General features: G+C 40.1%; 3 protein-coding genes and 1 long non-coding RNA gene across 4 annotated transcripts; 3 read left to right on the top strand and 1 right to left on the bottom strand.

Moving 5' to 3' along the window:
- The first annotated feature begins 63 nt into the window (after positions 1–63).
- Positions 64–3,990, top strand: LOC116683342 (protein LSM14 homolog B-like). Its single transcript, XM_032509844.1, is given in 9 exon segments — positions 64–659; positions 782–919; positions 922–944; positions 1,055–1,184; positions 1,315–1,509; positions 1,708–1,791; positions 1,877–2,032; positions 3,499–3,625; positions 3,727–3,990. Coding segments are annotated over 9 exon segments (1,131 nt in total). The 5' UTR covers positions 64–538; the 3' UTR covers positions 3,884–3,990.
- LOC116683344 (uncharacterized) lies at positions 2,712–19,010 on the bottom strand. The gene is made up of 3 exons (XR_004330541.1): positions 18,999–19,010; positions 8,597–8,601; positions 2,712–2,799 (listed from the first exon to the last, which is right to left on the bottom strand). It is a non-coding gene; the product is annotated as an uncharacterized LOC116683344 (long non-coding RNA).
- LOC116683343 (calcium-responsive transactivator-like) lies at positions 5,535–13,713 on the top strand. The gene is given in 12 exon segments (XM_032509845.1): positions 5,535–5,660; positions 6,439–6,515; positions 6,610–6,694; positions 7,040–7,172; positions 8,937–9,101; positions 10,532–10,592; positions 10,594–10,631; positions 11,156–11,248; positions 11,398–11,517; positions 11,609–11,659; positions 11,662–11,735; positions 12,561–13,713. Coding segments are annotated over 12 exon segments (993 nt in total). The 5' UTR covers positions 5,535–5,591; the 3' UTR covers positions 12,588–13,713.
- LOC116683341 (mitochondrial ribosome-associated GTPase 2) lies at positions 15,036–18,771 on the top strand. Its single transcript, XM_032509843.1, has 7 exons — positions 15,036–15,065; positions 15,247–15,502; positions 16,610–16,757; positions 17,432–17,547; positions 17,669–17,887; positions 17,984–18,122; positions 18,309–18,771. Exons 2-7 carry the CDS (start codon positions 15,260–15,262, stop codon positions 18,701–18,703), a joined length of 1,260 nt encoding a protein of 419 aa, XP_032365734.1. The 5' UTR covers positions 15,036–15,065; positions 15,247–15,259; the 3' UTR covers positions 18,704–18,771.
- Positions 19,011–25,828: the final 6,818 nt, after the last annotated feature.

Below are 25,828 nucleotides of genomic sequence, written 5' to 3'. Positions count from 1 at the left end.
ATCAATTGACTTCATCGTAGACGACTCAAAATGGCTGCGTTGTTGCTATTTTTTTCCAGGACAGCCGCAGCAGCTGCCTCGGCGCTCACAGACCGAGAGCAGCGATGTTAGGCTATCTGGATGTCAAAGTCGACTCAATAGCGCTGATCAACAATTGCCAGTTTAAACAGTTGTTTTCCAGCCATATGTTTTGGCTTCTTGACGCTACGGGAGTTGCCTACATTGTTGCAAGTTCTTACACATTTGAGAAATGCTATCAAAATAATTGTCAGAACAAAATATTACACACCTAACAAACAAATATAAGTTACAAACAATCATAAATGTCAATAACTATAAGTATCAGACGAGTCATAAATGAAAAGTTCAGCACAGGACCGGCAGTGAAATAGTAGGCTAGTCTCATTGCCAGGTGCGTTAAATCTCAATCAATGGGCGTGGTTTCAAGTGGACGCCAATAAATTGTTTCCGGTCGCTCCATGGCCTGAATGCTACCACCTGAGTTCTTGTATTGTATTGTCCTGAATGGTCTCCTGCAATGAGTTCATCAAAGCCCTACATTGGCTGTAAAATAGGGTTAATTTCAAAAGCCCAAAATCGTTATGAGGGGATTTTGTATACAATTGATAAAGTGAACTCTACAGTAGTGCTTGCAAAAGGTGAGTGGTGTGGGCCTTTGCTTTACAGCCTGTCAGCATGTCCAAGAAAGACATACATTTTGAGTTTTTTTGTACACTGGGAGATTGCCAATCTTTTCCCCTTAACATTATCTCTCAACTAGTCAAGTGTTTTGGAACAGAGGGACGACCCACTGACAGACCCGCGCCATCAAAAGATGACATCTATGAGTACATCACTTTCCGGGGAACTGATATTAAGGACATCACATTGTGTGAACCTCCAAGATCTTATCGCGGCCTACCCCGGATCCTGCAATAGTACAGGTTTACAAGAACTCCTGTGGCTCACGCCCCACACTACAGAACTTTAAAAGTTGACAAAGTTTATACAGACTCAGCTAATGTGTTAAATTGTTTGAACTTCTTCTTTTCAGTCATCCAGTTCAGGCTCTCCAGGCATCTACTCAGCTCTTGGACCATATAGCCCCTTAAGGATGCCCGCCTACAACCAGCTTGCTGCCAGCTCTCTACTTAATCAACAGTATGCTGCAGCTCTTGGCCTTGGTAAGTCAGTGAATGCAAAGGCAAATGCTAGTAAACTAACCATAAACCCACATCCTTAGTGAATAGGAATACTTTTAAGTAGGCTGTATGCATACTACAGTATTGGATTTAAAAAAATATATTTTTGCAGGGTCTGTTCTTCCAGGCTTACCTGTTGTAAGGGGCCCCATGGTGGAAAAGGCTGTACAAACCGTCCAAGTGGACCGCTCTAGGCCAAGGGGAGGCTTGACTCCATCCCGGGAGCAGGAGCGGCAATGGGAGAGAAGGAGGCCTCAGAGGCCCAGAGGAGCGAGTTCCCAGACCAGAAGGGGCACTGGAGCCATCAGTAAGCATCCAGAATTGCAGTGATGAAAGGGAAAAATCAAATGCTATCTTCTTTAATTGACCTAAAAGTGACTAGCTTGGATTGTGTAATAGTCCTGTAGTGTTATAGAACTCTGTTAAAGGTGTTCAGGAAACGTCTGTCTATGCAAATGCAGTCTTAAGTGTGAGTGTAAAGTGTGTTTTTTCTTTCCTATTCAAGTGAAGCCAGGCCCACGTTTGCCCACTGCTCAACAGGAAACACAGCAGCAAAACTATGAAAACAGGTCACCACCAAGAAGACAAGGTAATTGTGGAACAGTTTTGTACGTGAATTATTTTTCTAGCTACTAATGAAATTATTATTATATTTATTCTTTAATAAATCTTAGGAGCTCGGAGGCGCAGGAACCGTAGTAGAGGCCAGCTGATGGTGGCTAATGGTCCATCTGCCATCCTTAAGTTTGAGACAGACTTTGATTTTGATTCGTCAAATGCACAGTTTATTAAGGAGGAGCTAGAGAGGACGGTGCAGGACAGGATGAAAGGTTGGTAATGCACCACAGAATTTTAGATTCTACTTTTTTGACACTACTTTCTGTTTTCACTACTTTCTGGTCCACGTGGTCAGTTAAAACTGTATCTTATAATCACATACAATTATTAATACTCTTGTTTTGCATATAGTTTCCAAATCTTAACCTCAAATTGTAGGTATTGCCTCAGCAGGACAGCAATACAGATGGATTCTGGCATCAGGATTATGTCACCAAAACTGCAGGGATGACATTGACATGATTAGGGCTGCAACTACGATTATTTTCATTGTTGATTGATCAGTCATTTTTTTTTTCAGTGTTTCCCAAAACCCAAGATTATGTTCTTAAATGTCATTTGTCACAACTTTCAGTTCACTGTCATCGAGAATCAAAGAAACAGGGAAATATTCATTCAAGAAGCTGTAACCACTGAATTTTTATTTTAAATGACTCAAAGCGATTAACAATAGTTGGTGGTAAAAGTTGAAATTTAATCCACTCATTGATATTTGCAGCTAAGAGACACAATTCTTGCTTTTCCAAACACATGTTGAAAGATTTTTTCACTTGTGGCACAGGACCTAGCAATTAAATGGAAACAACCTAAAACCAGCAATAACTGAAACTTCAAAAGCCGGATTTGCTACTGCTCAGTATGTGATTTTTTTTTATTAAAGGGACAGTTCACTATTACCTGTAGTGCTATTTATCAATCTAGATTGTTTTGGTGTGAGTTTCTCAGTGTTGGAGATATCGGTCGTAGAGATGTCTGCCTTCTATGTGAAGTAAAACACAGATGACAATCCAAGATTTATCCAAACTATAATGGAAAGTATGTTGCGTGTCTCTGGGCATTTTTAAGTGGGTATATGGAAATCCTGGAGCTTTGTAGTGTGTATACCTGCTTATCGCGGATACTAAACCACTGGTGCTCAGCTTGTGGTGCTCAAAGCGTCAAAAGTAAACATTTTGAAAAACTCAACCCAATGGCTTACCAGAAATCATGACCTGGTTACTCAAGATAATCCAGACCTGGTAATGAGCAGTTCTCATGTAGGCCTAGTAACTTTTCTTTCTACTGAACTACACCTACTAACGGGATCACTGCGCAGTAGGAAGAGTAGGCCTCCTCATGGACGAGAGGCTTGTCCTCCCTGCCTGAGCTGTGACTGTAGCTATAACTGAGACTGCTCGGCTGGCTCACCTGAGCTAGCAGGACGCCATTATTGTTTACATCTTGCACGGTCACAAGCCTCTCGCCCATGAGTAGGCCTACACATTCTGTGCGGTGATATAGTTCCAAAGGCAGACATCCCTACGAACGATATCTCCAACCCTAGAAAACTCACACCAAAATGGTCTAGATTGCTAAACATGTGAGTGTGTTATCTGCTTTGTAACCTGTTCAACACTTTCAGCTTGGTCTTTATAGCGCATCCTTCCATGTTATGTGCAGTGCATATTTCTGTCTACAGATGGAAACCATGAGGTAGAAGAGAAAGAACAGCACTCAACTGCAGAGCATTATCATTTTGGACCAAAATGCTACTACGACAAAGCGAAGTCTTTCTTTGACAACATCTCATCTGAGAATAAGTTCAGGTAAACGAGTGGCGTTTTATCCTTAATATTCAAACCCTAGTTTCTCCTGCTTGCGGAGCTACAGGTTAGTGCCTCTTGTTTGTGTCAACCAATGGTTTCAGACTAACATGGGCGGAGGAGCGGAAGCGCAATCTGGAGACTTTTGGGGTCCCTGGACGGTTCATGAGGGGCCAAGGCTTCAGAGGTGGCTACAGTGGACGAAGAGGATGGGGCCCTGCTCAGACGCTATCTTACAGAACCAGGAGTGGACAGCTGTAAATGTCCAAGTTTGATAACACAGTGCTAAAGCAACCCCATCCTCCAAGGATGGCTTACTTGGGTGTAACAAATGGGAATTTTACCCATTAATCAGCTGTCACTGTCTGAAGGACCTTGTTTTTTTTCTATTTTTTTTCTTTTTTTTCCTTTCTTCTAATAGCCTTTTTGGAATTTGTCCCCATTTTGAATATGGATGCATGGCTCATTAAATGGTCCACTGTGTGACAAAAGTTGTTTTCCCCTCAGATTGTTTACCTACTCTTTTTTTTATTTTAATTAAATGGGGAGTGTTTAAGTTTATATTCTGCTACTTGGAAGTATTTCACTCCCAAATTTATTAGTTTCATGTTGAAGTATCTTGCTTTGCCTCTTGGGAGTACATTTATTTCATCAACAAAATGAACTAAACTTGTATTTAAAGGTTACATCTCCTCATATAATCCGTCATATTGAAGCAACAAGTGAGACTAATTAAATAAACTGGAAATTGCTGATGCTTTTGTTTTATGCTCTCTGAGGATACATTCCATTATATTGTCATTAAGTCAGTTACATGTGCACAAGTGAGCTTTACATGTGTACACCTTGGGTTGGACTATCCTAAGATACAGTGGTTGAATGTTAAGTACAAATCTGAGGTACTTGAGTATTTCCATTTTATGCTAGCTTTACTTCTACTTCAGTATATCTCACAGGCAACTATTGTTGCGCTTTTCTTTTTTAAATTTTTTTTTAAGACTACAATTCCATTGATATTGTCCATTGACAACCAGACATGGTGAATTTATTCCGATAAATTTAAGAATTTTTCTATTTTTGGGGTGAGAAAATTCTCCCACTTAAGCTAATTAAATTATTAAAAATGGGATCTGCTGGAAAATACATTGTCACAAAGCTGAAAATAGGGTAGTTTTTCTCAGCCCATGGAATTTTGGCCTGCTTGGATTTGCATAACTTTTCTGTAGTCCTATTTCTTGTTTGGTAATAGCCGGCCCAGTTAGCTTAATTAAAGTATCTCAATACTTCTTCCACCACTGATAATACATTATTCTGGGACAGTAGACAAGGCCTTTTGGTGTTTTTAGTATTTTTTTGGTCCCTTGTCTTTAAAGAACAGGTGTTTTTGTCCAACTTATTAAAAGTCTAATTGTAGCCTAGGCCTATTGCTTGATTCTGAGAACTGCAGACGTCCCTGATTGACAGTGACCTGGGGAGGGAAACGCACGTCAGGTGCATGGTGATATTGTAACACAAGACTGGTATAGTGATGTATTCACATTTTTCTGAAGATGTTAAAAAAAAAAAAAAAATCTCAATTGCTCGATGGAGCTTTTGCGCACAATGTGGAATGATGGCTTTCATGAATCAGACAGAGATACTCCTTCTAGTGAGGGAAAGTGGTAGGCTACTCACAGTCCGGATCATACCAAAAACCGAGGGAGAGGGATTTCCCCCTCTCACGTAACAGTTCAACATCTGTATCATTTTTTCGCATCCACACCATAAATAACGTTCAGCAAAACGGTATGTTAAATTACATTGAGAGAAATTCAGTGTTTTCTCTTTTTCCTTCGTTGATGACAGATGTGTCACAGTCAATACCCCATACCCTGGTAATGGAAAAAAACTATGTAACCAAATAGAGGGGCTGCGCTCCAGATAATATGTGTTAGAATAAAATAAGCGCTTTTATTTCCCATATGACAACATGTCGGTGGCATTTTCATCGGTGCGTCCAAGGAGTAAAGGGGAGGTAACACAGCAAACGATTCAAAAGGTAAAAAATCCTGAGATGGGTCGCGGCGCTTGTGATTATTCTAGTCAGGATGGGAGTGTGCGGTCCGCTGCCAGTGCAGAGAAAGTAGACTGTGGTATATCAGAAGAAATGGCAACTGGTATTGTAACGTAACAGTCAGTTGAAGATGCGAACCAAACAAAGCCAATGACGGCGATGTAGGCGACCGCTTCATGAACACCTATGAACCTGTTTCCGTGTGACGCTGTTAACCTCGCTGCTTTTTTCCCCTTGACCAATAAGGATTTTTTTTATTTTTTTTTATTGTATGTTAAATCTATACCAGCGTTAGATTGTGTGATTTGTTTCCAAGAATTTCAAAAGCGCAACACCTGAACTGGCCTTTTGTTAGTTAGGCATATGCCAGTTAATCATACAGCATCCTGACAGAGTGACATCCGTTTTATTACAAAACCATATATGCATCCACTGAGAAACGCAGAAGGATGGAGAGAAACTGAACCCTGAGCCATATGCTCCTCAGACTGCCGCTGCTTTTATCCTTTAGTGAACGGTTTATGGTAAAAAAAAAAAAATAACCCCCCCAAATACCCGTCCTTAAAATAGGGACTTTAAAACGACGTGCTAAAAAAAGACTGAAAAGCTGCTGCATCATTTGGCTCCTGACCCAGAAAGAAATGTTCATAGACTGGTTGAAGTTCTGATAATCCAGGACATGCTATGTTTTAACAGGGCGTATTTTAGTGTATAATTTGACTTGACATACTGTGAACTGAAGTTATTTTGCTGTCTCTCAAAGATGCTGGATGAAAATCATCATTTAATACAATGTATAATGGACTACCAAAGTAAAGGCAAGACAGCTGAATGCACACAGTAAGTGTTTACTCCTAACGCCTTGTGAGTGTGATATTAGGCTAAAAGTGAGTTAATTAAGCTATGTTTTCTTTTTTTTACTTTTTTTTCACAGGTATCAGCAGATCCTGCACAGAAATCTTGTTTACTTGGCCACGATAGCAGATTCAAATCAGAACATGCAGTCACTACTACCTGCAGTGAGTCACTCATGAGGTTTCAGGAAGTAGTCTTGCATTGCCAGACCTGTCTCCACAGTGCTGACAGTAGATTTCCCATCTTCATCAGATTAGTTTTGCTGCTGCCAACCTCACCTTTTCTCATCTAATGAAGACTCATAACAAATCCAGAACACAGTCTTTGAGTAGACTAAACATCCACTTTTCACATAATTTGTCCACTGGTAAATCTATAATATAAACAAAACAATAGAGGAGTCAATATAAAATTGGGACATTAGTACATGGAGGATAGCCAATCAGGACGCGTAGTCTTTAAACTGCTGTTTAAAATGATCAACTATGTTTGTTTTTTTTTACCTCCAGCCTCCCACTTCCAACATGTCCATGGCTCCTGGAGGAATGAGTCAAAGTGGGGGACACACTCCGAGCAACCTCAATGACAATATGGCACAGGGACTGGCCCCTACATCATTGATGCAGAGCCAAATGAGCAATGGTGAGATTTTATCACAAATGTGCATTGTACAGCCTAATTCTAGCCAACTCGGATTTCATTTTTTACACAAACCCAGACGTGCATGGTGTGCACACATACAGCTCCATCTTGTTGTCTGTCCCCTGTCTCGAGTCCCCCCCGGTCTTGACTTTGCTGCATGTTTTTGTCTGCAGATACATTACCATGTCTTGTTTGTGCCATTGTCTCTCATCTTTATTGCCTGCAAGTATCTGATGATCTTATGTTCAGCTAATAGTCAGATGTACTGTATCTGCAACGATAGCAACTTTTTCCTTCTTTATGCTTCTAATTCATTCATTTTCACACTCAATCCTTGTACAACCATGTATGCTTCCTGTAAAGATGAACTGATGTGGGCCCATGATTAACATGACATAGCACCACATGGGAACGTGTGCTGGCTGCTCTGACTGTGCGTGTGTGTCGTCAGGCCCCAGCCATGCCCCATGCAGCAGCAGTCTGGTCAGGTGCAGTCGGCTATTCCCTCCACATCCCTCAGCCTGCCAGCCAGCGGCTACAGTAGCTCAGCCCCAGCCTCCGGCTACAGCCACGCTGCGCCCTCCTCCCAGGGCAGCATGATCCAGGGCCCCGGGCCTGGCTATGGCTCTTCCTCCTCTTCTTCTTCCACATCCTCATCTTCCTCTTCCTCCTCCCGCAGCAACCTCAACATGCAATCCAACCAAGGTGAGCCAGGTGGAGAGGAGCCTAATCATCAGGATGGTCTAATTTTATGGAAATACTTTCAGGCTCATGATTTGGACTCATTTGGGATTATCACAAACTATACTCTCAAGGTTCCTTTCAGTGTTTAGAGTAAGGTAGAAACCATATGGTAAAACAGTGGGATGATTTCAGAAATGTTCATATATAAACGCCCGCTTGATCTTGCTTAAAGCTTTAGTGCGTAACTTTTTTTTTTAATAAACATCCGTTACATTCAAGCCATTGTCAAAAAAGTTGCTACAAAGTTAATTAAGACTCCACTTATTCAGCCCCACACAACTCTCTCTGCATTTCTCAGTATGGCTGTGTTCAGAAGATTGTGTCGTCTGGCAACTTTCGCACACAGAAACTCGAGTGAAGATAATTATCTCTTTTGAAGAGGCCATGATGTTTTTTTTATCTTCCGTTTCCTCCTTGGCTACTAGAAACTGTCTGGAGGATTGGTGGGGGGTGCACAATCACAGAAGGCTTGTATCATGTGGACGTGCCAACAGTTTTGTTGTCATTACTTAGAATTCCTCATAGGGGCGACAGAAACTACGCACAATAGCTTTAAATATTTCGCTTACATGCACTCACTTATCATCCTATGCAACGTAACCATCAAAATAACCAAACACATTCAGTTCATCAAAGAGGTTTCCTGCGTCCTCCCTTCTTTCTTCTGCTCCAGGCTTTACCTCTCCTAATCTCTGACTCCTGACCCTGAGATGCAGCCCTCCTCTCCCTGGATGTCTGTGTGGATATCTCTGTTTATGCACTGAATTCACTGGCTTTGTTTGCATTTATACTTCAAAGCAACATCTTGAAAGCATCTCTTAAATGATTTTTTTGCTTTAAGAGACCCCTGACTGCTATGGACCCCTTTTGGCTTATTCCTGTGCCCTGATTGCCAGTTTCACTTCTCAGAATGCTTTGTATGCTGTTGAATGCTAATGCTGGTATGTGCAAATAGTGTGTCTGTGTATATTAATGGATGAGATCTCCCCCCCTTCCCCCATAATCGCACCTGCTTTTCAGTCTCCATGATGCACCAACAGTCTGCCACTCCACACTACTCCTCAGCCCAGGCTGGGGGCCAACACTATCAGGGACAGCAGGCCATGGGCATGATGGGTCAGGGCAGTCAAGGAAACAGTATGATGTCTCAGAGACCCATGGGATCTTATCGCTCCTCACAGCAAGGTAAGTGGTGGTGACTTCTTCGTGTCAGGTTGGTGTGCCAATGGGTTTGTTGGTGTTGTGGTTGAGTACATAAATAGATGTGTGACTACAGTTTGGATTGAAATTGGAAAGTTTGGATGCAAGTCTCACAGTTTCCAGATTGGAAATGCTAAGTCTGTTGAGGAAGTATTAGAGCATGCATGGTATTCGTTTTTGCCTTCAAAAATGTCATGTTGAATGTCTGCATGTTTGCCTATCCCTGTTGCCTTCCTGCAACTTTAAGGAGCCGTCTGGAGATATATAACTCGTGTCACATTAGGTTCCTGTCTCTGTGAATCACTTAACTTGTGCTGTGTCAGCATGTGGCTAATAATAGCTCCATCCTGTCCTGTTATGTTTTTGGAAGTGTTTAGACTGGGCACATAGTAACAGATATATAAAAGGATGGGATACTGTTTCCTGGGAAACAAGCCATGATTGTATGTCCTTATTGACTCTGGTATACTATTATCCTTGCATGACTGCGTGAAGTATTTCCAGATAGAACTTTGTTATGGAATTGCTGTGTCCATAGTTAAGCTGCTCGCTCACCAGCTACTTCCTGATTGGTCCAGGGATTGTTGCTAGGGCTCTCCTGTCAACCGTGGTCATATCGGGAATTATCAGATATGTTGCCTTGAAATTGTTTAGCTATTTTTGTAGAAGTTCAAATGTTTGGGCCAATTGTGGTGTGTAAAGGAGATTAGAATGTGCCTGGCTTTTCGATGCATTGTCCAGAGAGTTTTTGTTCTGTTGGTTTTCTGAGTTTGTTATATGAAGTTGAAAGGGAAAGGGAATAAGTGGAATCTGGATTTTCTGCACACCACTACCAAGCAGAGACCAGATTCTGCCTGATAACTGGCTCTCTGTAATCCTTATTTTCTCCTCTAAAATGATATCTCCTCTAATTGTCATGGAATTATTCATTATAATTGCTCCACTTTAATTAGTGTCTCCAAAATTTGGGTTGGCCCAAAATAGCCTCCTTTATGTTATTATTTCAACCCACAGAAATCAGCACCAGTGAAATACAGAACATAAGTGAGTTAGAAAGAAAATTATAATTGGCATATTTGTTCTCTCTACTCATTGCTATTCATTATATCCTCATAACTAAATGACGACTTCTAAAATAGCTGTCTATAATAATCGTCTTTTATAATCTTTCATTTTTGTCTTTCATTGTTCTTAATTCACACACACACACACACACACACACACACACCACACACACACACACACACCACACACACACACACACCACACACACACACACACACACACACACACACACACCACACCTTCAGGCGGCCTAAATTGCCCAAGTGTCCTGGAACAGCCCCTTTAATCTCCAACTCAGCGACCAATTGTTCTGTTCTGTTTAACAAATCGTGGTGTCGCCTGTCTTGCAGGATCTGCACAGCAGTACTTGGGACAAGACGAGTTCTACGGAGAGCAGTATGGACACTCAGAGCTCCAGCGAGCCCATAAACCGGCAATATTACCCTGATGGTAATCGAGCACATCCATAAACTTCATACACACAGCTCTCAAACACACATTATGAGTAATGTAATTTCCTTTTAGCACTATCCCACTGGCCTGAGCCAGATTAACTGCAGTGCTGAAGCTTCAGCTTGTCCTCCCAGTCATTGTTTTTTTTTCCCCTTACTGTGGGAGAGGAAGAGTATTGGAGAGAAAAATGGCAAAAGACTGACATTGGTCTCAATTCTGTTTCCTCCCGTTGTGTCTGTGTCCATACTGTCCCCTTTGGTGTGCCGAAATTTCAGATTTCAGAGAGTGCCATAGCAGTGTGTTGAGGAGAGAGCGCAGACTACTTCCAGGGTGTTTCTTTGTGCTTTGTGCATGAAGTTGAAGCGAGAAGCTGTGAAAATGTTGTCTGTGCTTGTAATTTAGTCGTTGCACATGTATTATTAATATTTTGGCTGCAAACTGTGAATAATAATTCTCTTCTGTATGTAAGTGGGTAATGCCTTTGCAGAGGAGTTGCACATGTTGAACAGTGTTCTCTACAGGTCACGGAGAGTACACGTATCAACAGTCTTCATATGGTGAGCAAGGCTACGACAGATCATTTGATGAGTCTTCACAGCATTACTATGAAGGAGGTACCCAATATACATTTTGCCATTTCCAACCATGTGTTTTAGATATATTGTCCTGCACCGTTTGTTTAATTGTGACCAACCAAAACTGTAGTAGTACTACCGCATACGATTAATAGTTGACATGTACCTGTGTGTTTATATATCTCCAGGTAACTCTCAGTATAGTCAACAGCAGGCGCAGTATCAGCAGGGCTCTGGCCAGCAGCAGCCCTTCAGCCAGCAGCAGTACTCCTCTCAACAAGGCTACAGCGGACAGCCACAGGGATACGGTTAGAACAGCCAAACAATCTGTTGTCGCACAAGCATAAACACAACCAAAAGTAATTAATACATGTATTGAATGTAACCCCTCTGCTACAGGTCCTGGTCAGGGTGGATCCTCCCAGTATTCTCAGTATCAGCAGGGTCAAAGCCACAGTATGGCTCCTACCGCTCCTCCCAGGCAGGACCTGGAGCGCAGACGCAAAGGCCCTATGCCTACGAACAGGTACATCAAATTAGCAATTACAATCAGATTTCTTTGAATCTCTGAAACTGGCTTTGCAACAATGACTGATACCCATTTACGTTTCAGGAGAATATGTATATTATCCCTATTAAATGCTTATTTTTGGATGGAATTTGCCGGCCAATTTATAAATACGTTTTAAAAGAGAAAACAATGACTAATAATAATCTGCCTTTAATCTATTCCTCACAATGCAAAGCAGTCGCTCACATCCACATACTGTGGAAGGCAGGTGCTGGACCAATAGAAGACAATAAAAACCTAAAGGTCTCCACAGTGTAGCTCCCTTAAGGGCAATTTATTGGCACATCTGCAAGCGACGTTCCGAAGAAGAGCATTAGCTTGAAAGGTCACTTGTTTCATGAGATTGCATTTAAGGGAGCTACAGTTTGCAGACCTTTTTTATGTTTTTTTCCCATCCTTTGTTTGCCACAATCAATGCTTCATGCCATGCCTGATATTTTTATGATGGTGCTAATTTCTAATTTGCCAAATTAAGATGTATGATGACCTAGCCCGACGTATAGAACAACAACCCAAGCAGACTTAGACTCACCTAGCCCTCAACCCCGTTATTTGTAATAAATTATATTCTTAAGATTTGTTTCTTTTTCATTTTCAAATCTAACTCATACTTGACTACCTAAAAACAACATCAGGAAGCTGATGCCTGTATAATGGGGTAGCTTTCAAATATGCTTGTTTGCCTCTCTGGGTAACAAAAATGCGGAAAAAAAGAAGTGAACAACACAATGTATAAATAAATGCAATCTAATCTCTTAGTGTAATCATTTTACATTGCAGGGCCAGTATGGAAATTATCAACAATAAGGGACCACATTGTTTTACTGTTGGAAGAAAATAAAAAAGGAATGGTTCAGCAGTGACGCGCTGGCTCAGCCGTGGATTAGAAGACCTGGCTGCCTCAGATTTATTATCCTCTCATTAATCATCATTCTAGCTAAGAAGACATAATGTATTAAAATGTGGTGCTTCCCTTGTCTGTTTTGCTCGCTGCAGGGTTGTAGCTTGTAGCTGAAGGTGTGGAGTGCCACTGGCCACCCAACGGAAACACAGGGTGCTTGTAGAAATCAGGCAGTTAATGTAAACCTTCCATATGGATGAAATAGGGTAATAAAAAAGGAGCAGTAGTCATTTGATGAGCCTTAGTAAGTTGCCTGTTTCCTCCTCTTTCTTTTTTGTCTATGCCTTTCACTTGACTGTATCCCATCCTCTGCTTAAAATCTTTCTTTTATTTTACAAGCCTCTGTTTTTATTCTTTTTTTGTGGTGCCCAAAATGGGCCCGTGGTTTGAGAGACTGAGGCTTTAAAAGCAAATTAGCGCTGAAGGAAATGCTCCTTGATATTTGTCTAACAGACTAGGTCCAGCTCTTGCTCTAATTCCTAGTTGAGATGCTGTTATATCTCAAGATATATAGAGGTAAATTAATTTCATGAAGGTGAAAACGTTGGTCCTTAAACCAGACTTGATCAGGATGTTGTCTGTGTTAGTAGAACTGTGATGTGTTGCTGTGTGGTCTAACATTATGTATTTCACTCTTTGCGTACGTCTTTCTGAGGTAATAGACACAATAGTTAGCTGACTTATCCAGACTTAACAGCGCGTATAACTGTCCATGATAATCATACATTGTGGTAGTAATTTTTTGGCATATATTTTCTGTGGCATTGCTCTACACAGACATATGTTATTGTGCAGAGTTAGGAGGGGTCACACTACTCTGATGCCAATCAGTAATGATTTTATATCAAAACAAATTGCCACTTTGTCTGCACTTTAGTTTGCAGTTTCCAGGCTGTTTTTAACGAATGATCCTCAAAAAGCCAAAGTAACACAGGAACAGAACGGCATGTCCTGCACCTTTACTTCAATAAGTGCAATACACTCAGTCAGTCATGTTAAGGGTTGGTTCATATGGTGAGCTTACACTATATCATTATTAGTATAGGTGTTTGTTGACACACAATGATGGCAAAAGACTAGGGCTGGTTTGTCAAATGTTATTAAATGTAATATTGCAGGTTTTAACTGACATGTCATATTTAGGACAATTATTTTCTGTATTTATGTGACTTATAGACAGACTACGTAAAGCATTTCATCATAAACATAAAGCTTCCTACTTCAAAAACATTTTTTGAGTGAAAATGTTTATCATCATGCATAGTATTAGATATACAAAATAATGTTCAAAGTAAGACAAAGGGTATACAAGGTTCATTTTTATCTATCCTTGTGTTATTACAAAATGGGCATACAGTAGGCCTATATTAAGTTGTTTATTTAAAAGAAGGCAGACAACACCTCTGGTCATTCATCTGATCAATGTTTCTTATAGTTTGGGCAGTAATGACGATTATTATTGTGAGGGCGAGTGTCCAGCTTTGCAGTATATTCACTCAACTTATCTCAGAGGGGTAAAATAACACAACAGTTGCAGGGTTAATCAAAAATGGGAGACTGCTGGCTGTCAAACAGCTAAATAAATATGTGCCACTCAACAGTGACAATCACAGGCTTCTCTATACTACATTGAATTTGTATCAGTGTTTCATTTTACTGTGAGCTGAACATGTATAACATGTATGGCAAGTCTTTTCTAGTTCTATGTTGTGACCATCTCTGATGTGTGTGAGCGTGTGTAAGAGGGAGAGAGAGAGAGAGAGAGAGAGAGAAAACGAGTGAAAGAGTTAAGTTTGGCGAGCATAATCCAAATATGAATGTTATCTACTAAGTCTGCATTACCTGATCTTTTCTGCTGTCTTTTGTTACTGTTTGTTATATAAAAAAATAAACTCACATTCACCTTTTGTATGTCTGCATTTTTGTGGATTTATTAAGGAAATGTCAGAAGGCACACATCATAACAAAAGAAACTAAGTTTTTTATTAACTTTTTTCTGTCCAGCTGAGACAATCATATCATATAGTATTTTATAGTAGACTATATATTATAAGTATTACAGACATGGGTCAATGAATTACAATATTTTGAGACTGCATTAAAATGGTTGGCAGGTCTTATCTCAGCTCAAAACGTTAAATTATTGAAGCCTTCATGGCATCACATTCACATCTTCTTTTCTATTTTTTTCTGCTGCCCCTAAATGCACCGTAACACTCCAGCACATTTGGTGGCGGTAGAGGCCCAAGTCGCAGTGATGCCGTCATTAAAAATCGCACATACAAACTGTCCCTTCAAGGGTTCCGTAGTTCGCAGGGACGCATAATGCACTCATAGACAGTTAAAGATATGGCTGCATACATGTACGCATGCAGTAGTAGCTAGTTGTGTTACTGGACATGCCTATATTATAAAACAAATGCTGTTCATCGGAATTTACAGAATTGTAACAGATGTCCGATATTTATCCGACATGTTACGGTCGGTATAGGTGACTGTCACACCGTCGTTAAATAACATTAACGCTAACGTTACTTCAGAATAATTAGCTAACGTTAACTGTCTGTTGAACGTCACAATGTTGGCGACATTGTCGAGACTTAAAAGGCCTCGGTGGCTTTCTCCGGACATACTTTTAGGATACATATTAGGACAGGAGGTCAGAAGAAAAGAGGTGAGCTTGTTCAGTCCCAGTTCTCCAGTCCCAGCAGCGTGGGGACGGAAAGCCCCCGGTGGTGTCCGAGATATCAGCACCTCCTGCACGCTGTGCGCCAAAGTCCGAGGAAACCCGAAGAAGAGAGAGCTGTCTGAAAAGAAGCTGGTAACGTGATGTGTTTGAGCTAGCGTTAGCTAGCAATGTGCAACGTTACAGTTATTCCACTTTCCCAACAAAGTGTTTTTTTCTCTGCTCTATGGGCTAAAAGTCGTATGAATAGAGGTAATTAAAAAGTAGAGAGTCAGTCCATTAGTAAAAGCCCTCAAGTTGCCTTCAAAACAAAGACTTTATATTCCTATATTTGGACCATTTGTTTAGTCTGTCTCCTTGTAAAACGATTAACGTGCATACATAATATTTTAGTATGAATGGGATAAAAACAGTTTCTCTTTTCATCACAGAAATATACAATACAAAAGGCCTTAATCTCTCCAATATGTTTCACTAGATGTACCTCGTGGATAACTCTAAAAGAAACCTGTATTACTGACATATTTATCATCAGTTAAAGTTAGGTCCATTCTTCATCAAGGGATGCCTCAAAAACATCTCCCGAGGGTATTTCTGACATATTGTTATATTGCTATATTATTATATTAATTTATCATAAGAATGTTCTACTGTCAAATTAATGTTCAGCTTTTAGCAGTACAGCCCTTGTTATTTCCTTTTGTGTGTAATCCATCCTAGTGTTGTGTTGTTGATGATTCACAGTGGATTAGCCAACTGTCTGAAGGTCACATGACATGGAGCTCTTTGGATGCTTTTATAAAGACCTTAGTGGTCCCCTAATACTCTATCTGAAGTCTCTTTCCCAAAATTCAGTTGGTGCAGAATTACAGCCACTAGAGCCAGTCCCACAATGAGCTTTCCTAAGTATGTGCCATTTCTGAGTCTGTAGTTTTTGAGGATTAGAGAAAGAGGGGAGGGGCAAGGTCAAAGCTGGGGGTGTGGCCTTGACCAACTGCCACTTTGCTCGTTTAAAAGCCATGATGTCTCTCTGTCATGGGTGAGCCAAATTCTTTGGGCAAGCAAAGCAGAGAAAAGGAAGGTAATTGGCCCATCTGAGCTTTCATTTTCTCAAAGGCAAAGCAGGATACCCAGTGCTCGTCTATTGCCGTTATTAGCCACTGGGGGGCCATATGCAGGCTGAGGGAACACATATTAATGTCATGCCATGGGACCTTAAGTGTTTCTTTATTTGGCCCATAGACCCGTCACTTCGTGGACCATCGCCGTGTGAAGCTGGAGGCTGGGTCGGGCGGTAAAGGGGCCAGTGGCTTTCACAGTGAGCCGCGAAAAGAGTGGGGTGGACCAGATGGAGGGAATGGAGGTGACGGAGGAAGCATCATTATCAAGGGTAAGTTGGGTGTCCGTCTGCTTTAAGGAATGTGTACTTACACCAGATTGTTTTCCATGTATATTCCAATTGTCCCCTCTTGCCTTTAGACAAGTGATCGACCGATACTGATACCGATTATCTGCAGTTAATGAAACCAAAACCAATATTTGGAACCAATATGCATTTACAGTGAACATTTAATTCTTTTAATCAAAAGTAGGTTTTTGGATTGTTAGAAACTCCAACACAAAACTTTGTTTAAATGCTTTAAGCAATGATTTAATAAATTTGAAATTTTCAACAAAAAACACATATTCAGATAGTGTTGTGGGCGGGACTCAGTTAGCCTCAGTGCTGAGTGAAACCGAAGCCGAGGGACTGACATAGAGCTGTAGCAGAGCCAAAGTAGCGCACTTTTTAATTAATTAACTTTATCGGTTATCAGGCAAATAAAATGCTGATACAGATAATCTGCAAACTGCCCTAAAAACGGCCCGATAATCGTCCGAGGCAGATAATCGGTCCATGCCTACTTTAGACACCATGTTGTCATTTCGGATTGCCCCCTTACAGTCAGGCATGTGATTAGATCAGTTGAGAATCAAAAACAATTAGGCGCTTCTTTTGCCATGTTATTCAGTAGCACGCTAAAATGTGCTACCATCATTCGTTCCTTATTTGTGTGCTTTCAGCGGACAAGTTTGTCAAATCATTGGCGCAAATAGTTCCGGTTTACAAGGGAGAGGATGGGCAATCAGGGGGCAGCAAGAACTGTTATGGCAGGAATGGCAGCCCAACCTATATCTCTGTGAGTCCATGCATTTGATCATAAATTACATGCAATCTAGCAGAATATAATGTATGATTTTTTTGTTGTTGTCACGTTTGTACCATAAACCCTTACCTTGCTTTTGTTCTATTCATAAAAGGTACCATTAGGCACTGTGGTGAAGGAACAGGGACAGACAGTAGTGGACCTTTCTGAGCACGGCCAGGAGTATCTGGCTGTATTTGGAGGGGCTGGTGGCAAGGGGAATCGCTTCTTTCTGTCCAATGAGAACCGTGCCCCAATGACGGCAACCCCAGGAATGACGGGCCAGGAGAGGGTCCTTCACCTAGAGCTCCGTACCATGGCCCATGCTGGACTGGTGAGACAAAGCTGCCTATGTTTGAAATTACATTAGCAAATTGATTTTCAACACCGCAAATGCAATCAACAGATTTTCTTTCCACTATCCCATTAGGTGGGCTTTCCTAATGCTGGGAAATCCTCATTGTTGAGAGCCATCTCCAATGCCAGGCCTGCTGTGGCTGCTTACCCCTTTACAACACTCAACCCGCATGTAGGAATTGTCAATTACAGGGATCACGAGCAAGTTGCAGGTAGTTGATTTTAAGCAAACAAGAAATATATCATAGTTATTGTTATTCATTATTTGACCACGGTATAATAAAGTTTTCATACGACCTTGCTCTGTATAATTTGCAGCTTTGGTATTATATATATATGTGTGTGTGTGTGTGTGTGTGTGTGTGTGTGTGTGTGTTCTGCTTTTACCCTTTGCGTAGTTGCTGACATCCCAGGCATCATTCGAGGAGCCCATCTCAATCGAGGCCTTGGCATCTCTTTCCTGCGACACATAGAGCGCTGCCGTTTCCTCCTCTATGTTCTGGATCTGTCAACTCCGGAGCCCTGGACCCAGCTCGAGCACTTGCGTTATGAACTGGACCAGTATGAGCCTGGTCTAGCCCGGCGGCCTCAGGCCATTATAGCCAACAAAATGGATCTACCTGATGCCCGGGAGAAGCTAGAGACTCTACAGAGCCACGTGACCCAGCGTGTCATCCCTGTGTCGGCTCTCACGGGACAGAACACAGAGGAGCTCATCCTGCAACTCAGAGAGCTGTATGATGGATACCTCACAGGAGAAGGGAGTGGGGAGGGCAAACCAACTAGGTGGTAGTGGAAACAGTTTCTGCATGCTCTACTGATATTTTTTTACGATGTGTATATATATATTTTTTGAAAGATATAGAATGTTGCTTAATAAATATATAAACAAAACAAAATTCAATGTGTGTCATTTTAATGATGACTTGCAGCATATTGCTCAATACAATGAAAATATTTCTTGACACCTTTAATACAGCTTCTTGCTACACAACAAAGGTGACGTATTGCATATATTTATCTTAAAAGACAGTACACTTTTAATGTTAGAATTTACAAATGCCTTTTAGGGTGAAGAATGTTAAGACAAATATAATAAAAGAAATTGGTGTATAGAAGGATATTTTGTGCGCATGAAGGTTATTTTGAGATAAAGACTAACTGTGGAGTTGACTGGGGAAACCATGACATTTACACAATTTAGCAAATTTTTCAGTCAGTACAAAACCACTAGTGTGGAGCACTGACAAAGCAGAGGTATGTAAACATCTACATTAAGCATACACGTTTTGTATTTTAATAAATGTGGCCCTGTGCTAGGACCACAGTTAGAGCTTGGTATTGAAAGTAAACAAAATTCCAAAACTTGCCATTTAGGAATTATGTGTCTTACACAATTTTAAGTGACATAAATAACATTTTTTTCAATTGAGCCTTTTAGTGAATCAAGCTAAGTAGACTCTTAATGATGACATTGGTGGGCTGCCGCGGCTGCTCTTGACTTGATTACCAGCCCACACAACTCAGTGACTCAGATGTGTATTTGATTGGCCAGCTGTCCTCAAAGGTGAAAATACTACTTATCATAATTATATTTATGTAGTTCTCAGTAAAAGCTGAATTTGTTTCAGAATGGATGTCATAGAGCAAAGATACTTACTATTTTGATGTTTTGTTTTGCTCGGTGCAGTTACGGCACATTGAAGAGGTGAAAGCTTTAGTGGAAATCCAGCCACTGTTGTGGTCTCATGCTCTTTAAAAAGATGTTCTCAGCCTCCTCCACTGGGGCTGACGGCGTTTCAGAGGCTGCTATGTCACATAATTTCGGTTAGTGGACCGCTTCATTTACACAAAAAACTTAACGTGACATCCAATAGGATGATAAAACTGTTCTGGCATCAAGTTTATATATATTTTTTTATGTTTTGGTGTTGTGGCTTACAGTATGATTATGAAATCTGCTCCCTCACTCTCTCCATAGCTCAGCATGTGAGAGGAAATGATGAGTAGGGTAAGAAATGGACCAGACTCCTATGGGAATACCTTCGTCTGCATCACTGTCTGAAAGTTTGGACTACTGCCATGTTACTGTACTCATCTGTAAAATATTATGAGCCGTATAAAATAGGACATTTTCACTTTTAATAATAATAACAGTTATCATCAGACTGCCTGTCATGTAAAAAAATGAATAAAAATAAATATGTGCATTTCATACACCAGTATTAACCCCTTGTGTTGTCCTGCCAAGTCAAAAAGAGTAACATTTCTTTTGTTAACCTTTTATCGCTATCTGATATTTTCAACACATTTTTTTTAATTTCACTTACACCACCTTACTGCCACTAGTTTTATTTTGGAATCCATGGTCAATAACCCTCATTTGTATAGATTCATACCTAGTATTTGAGTTAATAAAGCAGAAATTAAAAGGAATTATTTTAAGTAATAGTTAAGATCAGAGGAACATCAAAATTCAATGAAAGTGATCAATTGTATTTGCAAAGATAGTTGCATGGAATCCATCCTTTTTGTGGTAATTTGGTTAAAAAGAATACCATATTTCTGATGTAGACATTTTTAAAAGGGGTCCAATTTGACCCGAGGACAACAGGAGGGTTATTAGCTGCATGATCTCATTTTTGACACCAGGTGGCAGAAGAACTCCAAAACAAACTTGTGGTCGTACAAAATGTCCATCCCATGTAGCCTGTTTCTGACCAAGAGGAATTAAGTCATTGACCTTTTCAGCTCAGGTTGACCAACTCCTGAGAAATAAAAAATGTGGATCTCTAGCTTGCTAACTGATCAGCTCTCTTCACCTGCTACTAGCTAATTGATAAGTTAAGTATGTCTGCCTTTGATTATAAGCAGGTAGCGTAGTGTGCAGTGAGGTTGGGGTTAACAGTTAACTGAGCGTGATTGCTGAAAATAGCTGGCCCTTCTGAATATTGAGACTTTTATACACAGTAGGGCCTTCATTTTTCTGTAGGTAAGCTGAGTTACCACAAGGGAAGGGTGTCTCAGAGCTAGTCATTTAATACATTGTTAATATAGAATTTTAACCCTCCTGTTGTCCTCGGGTCAAATTTGACCCCTTTAAAAACTGTCTAAATCTGAAATATGGGTTTCTTTTTAACCAAATTACCACAAAAATGGATTGGATTCCATACAACACTCTTTGCAAATACAACTGATCACTTTCATTCCTGACTAAACTCATCTGTACGTTCCTCTGATCTTAACTACTAGTCAAAATAATTCATAATTTCTGCTTTTTTTTAACTCAAATATTAGGTATTATTCTATATAAATGAGGATTATTGACCATGAATTCCAAAAAGTAATGTAAAACTAGTGGTAGTAAGGTGGTGTGAATACTAAAAAAACAAGTCTGTAAAAGGGACAAAATTGTCAAATTTTTGTCCGTTTTTGACCTGGGATGACAACACAAGGGTTAATGAAAGCACATTTTTTTTCTTTAATATTTTATTGATTGATTGATTTTATTTGACCACTTAAATATAAAATATGAAACAGTACTCTGTGTCATACATTGAAGTACATAAATAGTCAGCGATGACACAATAAAGCCCAACGACTTGTTACCATTGGGGTCCCTATAAAGGACAGGGGAGAGGACAAGTGGCAGCAGATCACACATCAATCATTCATCACACATTAAACAAATTCCTCCGTGTTGTACAAAAAATAAATAAAAATAGGTTATGCACCCAAGCCATACTTTCAAACCCGGTTTAAAACTGCCCATGCTATCCTCTTGAGTGTTTAAAGGAACTAGGCTACAAACACATGGAGAGACTATTCGCTTCTCCCACAGTCCTTAAGGAGAAAATATTTCCCAGTGGGAGATTTCTAGCTGTGCCTGTAAATTATTGCAGTAGCATTTTTCAACAAATGCATAAAAATACTATGACCAGCTGGTGTCTTCTGAATCTCTTTCTAGGTTATCATAATTGTCCAAACCGTACAAATAAATACTTTTTCATTTCCTTCTGCTCAAATGAATGCTGGTTGTTTCCACCTCCACCACAGCATCCAGGGTGATCATGGTGCAGCAGCCCTTTACGGAGCGAACAGTTTATGCCACCTTCGTGCTTCAGTGGCCTGACAGGTGGAGCTCGCACATGTCGTTATGACTTCACCCCAGTCAGGCATCTTTGAATAGCCTCACTCCACTGTCACTGTGTGTGTGTGTGTGATACAAATTAACTGCTGTTTGCTTTTATTTGCTTTTTCGCGTATGTTTTTGTTTTTTTAATGGCTGTGTTGTTCAGGTCTGGTAGAGAGAATTCAGGACTATCCTGTCTGCATATATACCACTGGTTCCTCCATGCTGGCCACAGCCCCAAGTAAACCACACACACTGTATTTACTGCTGCAAAGAGTGCATTTACTAATTCATTCTGTGTTTTTATATTTAGGTTCAAGAAATCACACACAGATACTATGAATGAGCATTTAGACATATTTAGGTACCCTTAAATATACGCAGAGATGGGAAAAGTACTCACTTTCCGTACTTAGTAGAAGTACAGATACTTGTGTTAAAAATACTACTGGTAAAAGTCAAAGTACTGATTAAATTCTTTACTCAAGTAAAAGTAACAAAGTACAGGCTTGGAAATTTACTTAAAGTATCAAAGTAAAAGTAGCCTTAGAATGACAACAATATTTTTTGCAAAGCTACCTGGAGCACACAAATGTTACTAGAGAACGCTGAGGAACTTCAGTGGACATGGAGGGTACGTCTTTATAGGCAATGGCTACATTTAAATGGATGTCTGCCAATAGGCCTAAAACATAACATATATGATATTATTATGACAGACACTGGACTCCAGGTTAATAAGATTCTGACTCATTAGCAAGATATGAATTCAGTTATCTGTAGAATTCACAGATCCAGTTTCTATTTTTAATCTCCCCCCTAACATGTAAATGAATCTACATGTATGTGCGTGTGCTCAAATATGGCTTCTGGAAAGAAAATAAAGGATTAAATATGAATAAACAAACTGACATTAATGAGGAAGTTCCCCAGCACATTGGCCAGGAGTCTTTCTTGATGCCTACTGTTTACATCTCTTTCAGATAAGGTCGAGGATGATGGGAATGTATTGCTGCTTGTCTGCCCTTTTTTCTTCATTTTCAATCATGTTGCCATCCATACTACTATGTGCTAACGTTAGCGCCATCCATACTACCATGTGCTAACGTTAGCGCCATCAAGCCTCAATGATTTACTGTGAATGAACGCAGAATCTGTTGAGTTGTCTTAGTCGTGCGTCAAATGCAACGTACAGTAGATATATTCCCATCCATTTAGATTGAATATGGTATTGATGACATAAACAATAATAACAAAAACTCCAGTGAAATGATGTGAAAGTTGAGGACTAGATTAGGACTGGAAAGCTGATTCTGGTGTCCAACTTGGCCCCAGGTGTGTCTGTTAAAACAGACGGAGACAACTTCTCTTAGCTAAGGTTCCATCCACTTGTCAATTGAATTACAGAATCTGAAGTTTGGTAAAAAAAAAAAAAAAAAAAAACCTCATGCGAATAGAGCTGGTGAAAGTGTTGATGCTTCATGAAGACCAACGTGTAACCCAGCTACATGTAAGACCACCCAAAACCACGAGCTAACAGGTGAAGAGCACACCAACCCACTAGCTAACTTACTTTAAATGTGAAGAACTATAGACCAGTAACAGGCTTAAGTGAACTGACAACATGAGTTTATACAACTTACAGTTCTCAAGACGCACACACACAATCTCAGCTGGTTATCCTCCGGACAGCTTGTCTCTTTTTTCTTTTCTCTCACTTTTTTCTCCGTGTGGCGCGCGCACCCGTTCGCGGTGTGTGGCGCGTGTCCGCGCTATTCCCGATAAGACGACCACTTGTACAAAACTAAAGTACGAGCCAATTTTGTAAAATGTAAGGAGTAGAAAGTACCGATATTTGTGTTAAAATGTAAGGAGTAGAAGTAAAAGTCGCCACAAAAATAATAGTAAAGTAAAGTAAAAATATCAGAAAATCTACTTGAGAACAGTAACGAAGTATTTGTACTCCGTTACTTCCCATCTCTGAATATACGTCTGTATTTACCATATTAAAACTCAAAGTTCATGTTAAATGGTGCGTGTATCATGGATACAGGTTGTGTCATGATCATTGTACATATCAGAACCAGAATCAGAAGCAAAAATACTTTATTGATCCCCGAAGGGAAACTCCGTGTTGCAGTTGCACAATAGTATAATATCAGAACCACAAGGATTCAGTATTTTATAGGAAATGGATTGAAAAGACAAATAATTATTTTCAATTTTATTTTGAGAAAGTTAGGCCTAATATTGTGATATTGTATTATTGATGTGCACAAGAAAAAGGCTGTTAAAATGACCCATTGATATTTTAGAATACATGATTCTGAAGGTTTTTTTGCAGAGACGAGAATATGTACTAAGAAGATATTCAAAGATTCATGCATGCACGCACGCAAAAACACACACACACCACACACACACGCACACACACACACATACATACACACAATAAACACTACCTTAGAATTATGATGCATCAGCTGGCGTCAGTTATTCTTCTTTGGAGGTGATTTATTTACATTACATTGCCACACCTGCATATTTTTAAGATATGCAGATCCTCCCCCTTTTGTCAATACTACATTTAAAATCTCTTGTTCCATGGCACAACACTAGGACATTTTTCCAAATGTTTCATTGTTTGTTTCATCAATGGGAATTAAATTAAATTTGAGACCCACTGTACTAAACAGGTTAAGCATTGGTAGCATTTGAAGATAGAAGGTAATGCAAGTAGAAATGTTTAAGTTGCTAACTGAGGTCCATAGCAGTCTGATTGAACTTTGCTTACTTGTTTTATGCGTTTTTCATGTCATGCAATACGATTTTACCATAGTATCACATTATTGTTATTATTATGTACAAATCCATCTTACATTACATATCTGATAATTATTTAGTTTAATAATTAATTTGTTTAAAACTATTACAGACACCAGTTCAAGCATCCAGTCCTTGATGTGATCATGTGTTAATTCCCTATTCACCATCAACATTGCACGCATGAGAGAAGAAAGAGTAAACATGTCCTCTGTCCTCTGAACCTACCATATACAGTCTCAGTCCAGAAAGGTAGTTGTGCTGTATACAGTAGAAACATGCAAAACATATTTTATTGAAATGAAGGTAACACTGGCCAATCCCCAAACTAATGTAACAGTTTTCCTTCTCATCACAAAGTAGAGACTCTTTATGGTAAGGTTTGTGTAACATGACTTATGAATAGTGCAATAGTGGAAACGATGAATAGATGAACTGTGTCCCTAGTGCTTACTAAGTTCTAATTTTCATATTTCTCAGACACAGTCATTGTTTTTTCTCTCCCAGCCATCATTGACTGATGAAGAGTCTAGAGAAGATAAATGATAAATGTCCTTCAAGTGTAGCTAAAATTATGGCTTTTTTCCACTGCATGGTACCTACTCGACTCGCCTCCACTCTACTCGCCTTTTTGGTTTTCCATTACGTAAAAAAAGTCCCTGGACCTGCTAAAGGTACATTGTATAATACCACCTCAGTCGAGGGTCCAAGCGAGCTGAGGCCATACCAAAGGTGACGTGAAACCCTGCAGACTACTGATTGTCGGAGGGAAACGTCACCATTCACTGCGTTATTGCTTTCTGAACCTACATTTTGTCTTGTCTGTGGCAACGCCCCATGCCCAGAGTCAAAAACAACACACCTTTGGCGTTCTGTGTGTGTGTTGTGTTAGGTCACGGCAGTTTCCTGCTATGACAACCGCCACGCTCGCCTCACGCATGTGTATTTAAAGGTTATCCACAA

Source organism: Etheostoma spectabile, unplaced genomic scaffold (genome assembly GCF_008692095.1).
Source record: "Etheostoma spectabile isolate EspeVRDwgs_2016 unplaced genomic scaffold, UIUC_Espe_1.0 scaffold00018935, whole genome shotgun sequence".
NCBI lineage: Eukaryota > Metazoa > Chordata > Actinopteri > Perciformes > Percidae > Etheostoma > Etheostoma spectabile.
The sequence above is the reverse complement of the archived record's forward strand: the minus strand, read 5'-3'. Positions and strand labels throughout refer to the sequence as shown.

What these genes read in the sequence shown, in the direction of transcription:
- LOC116683341 (XM_032509843.1), top strand. Translation starts at nt 15,260, where the DNA reads ATGTTGGCGACATTGTCGAGACTTAAAAGGCCTCGGTGGCTTTCTCCG. An exon ending in GCAGCCCAACCTATATCTCT is followed by an intron (nt 17,548 to 17,668) that starts GTGAGTCCATGC and finishes TATTCATAAAAG; the next exon opens with GTACCATTAGGCACTGTGGT. An exon ending in GGATCACGAGCAAGTTGCAG is followed by an intron (nt 18,123 to 18,308) that starts GTAGTTGATTTT and finishes CCCTTTGCGTAG; the next exon opens with TTGCTGACATCCCAGGCATC.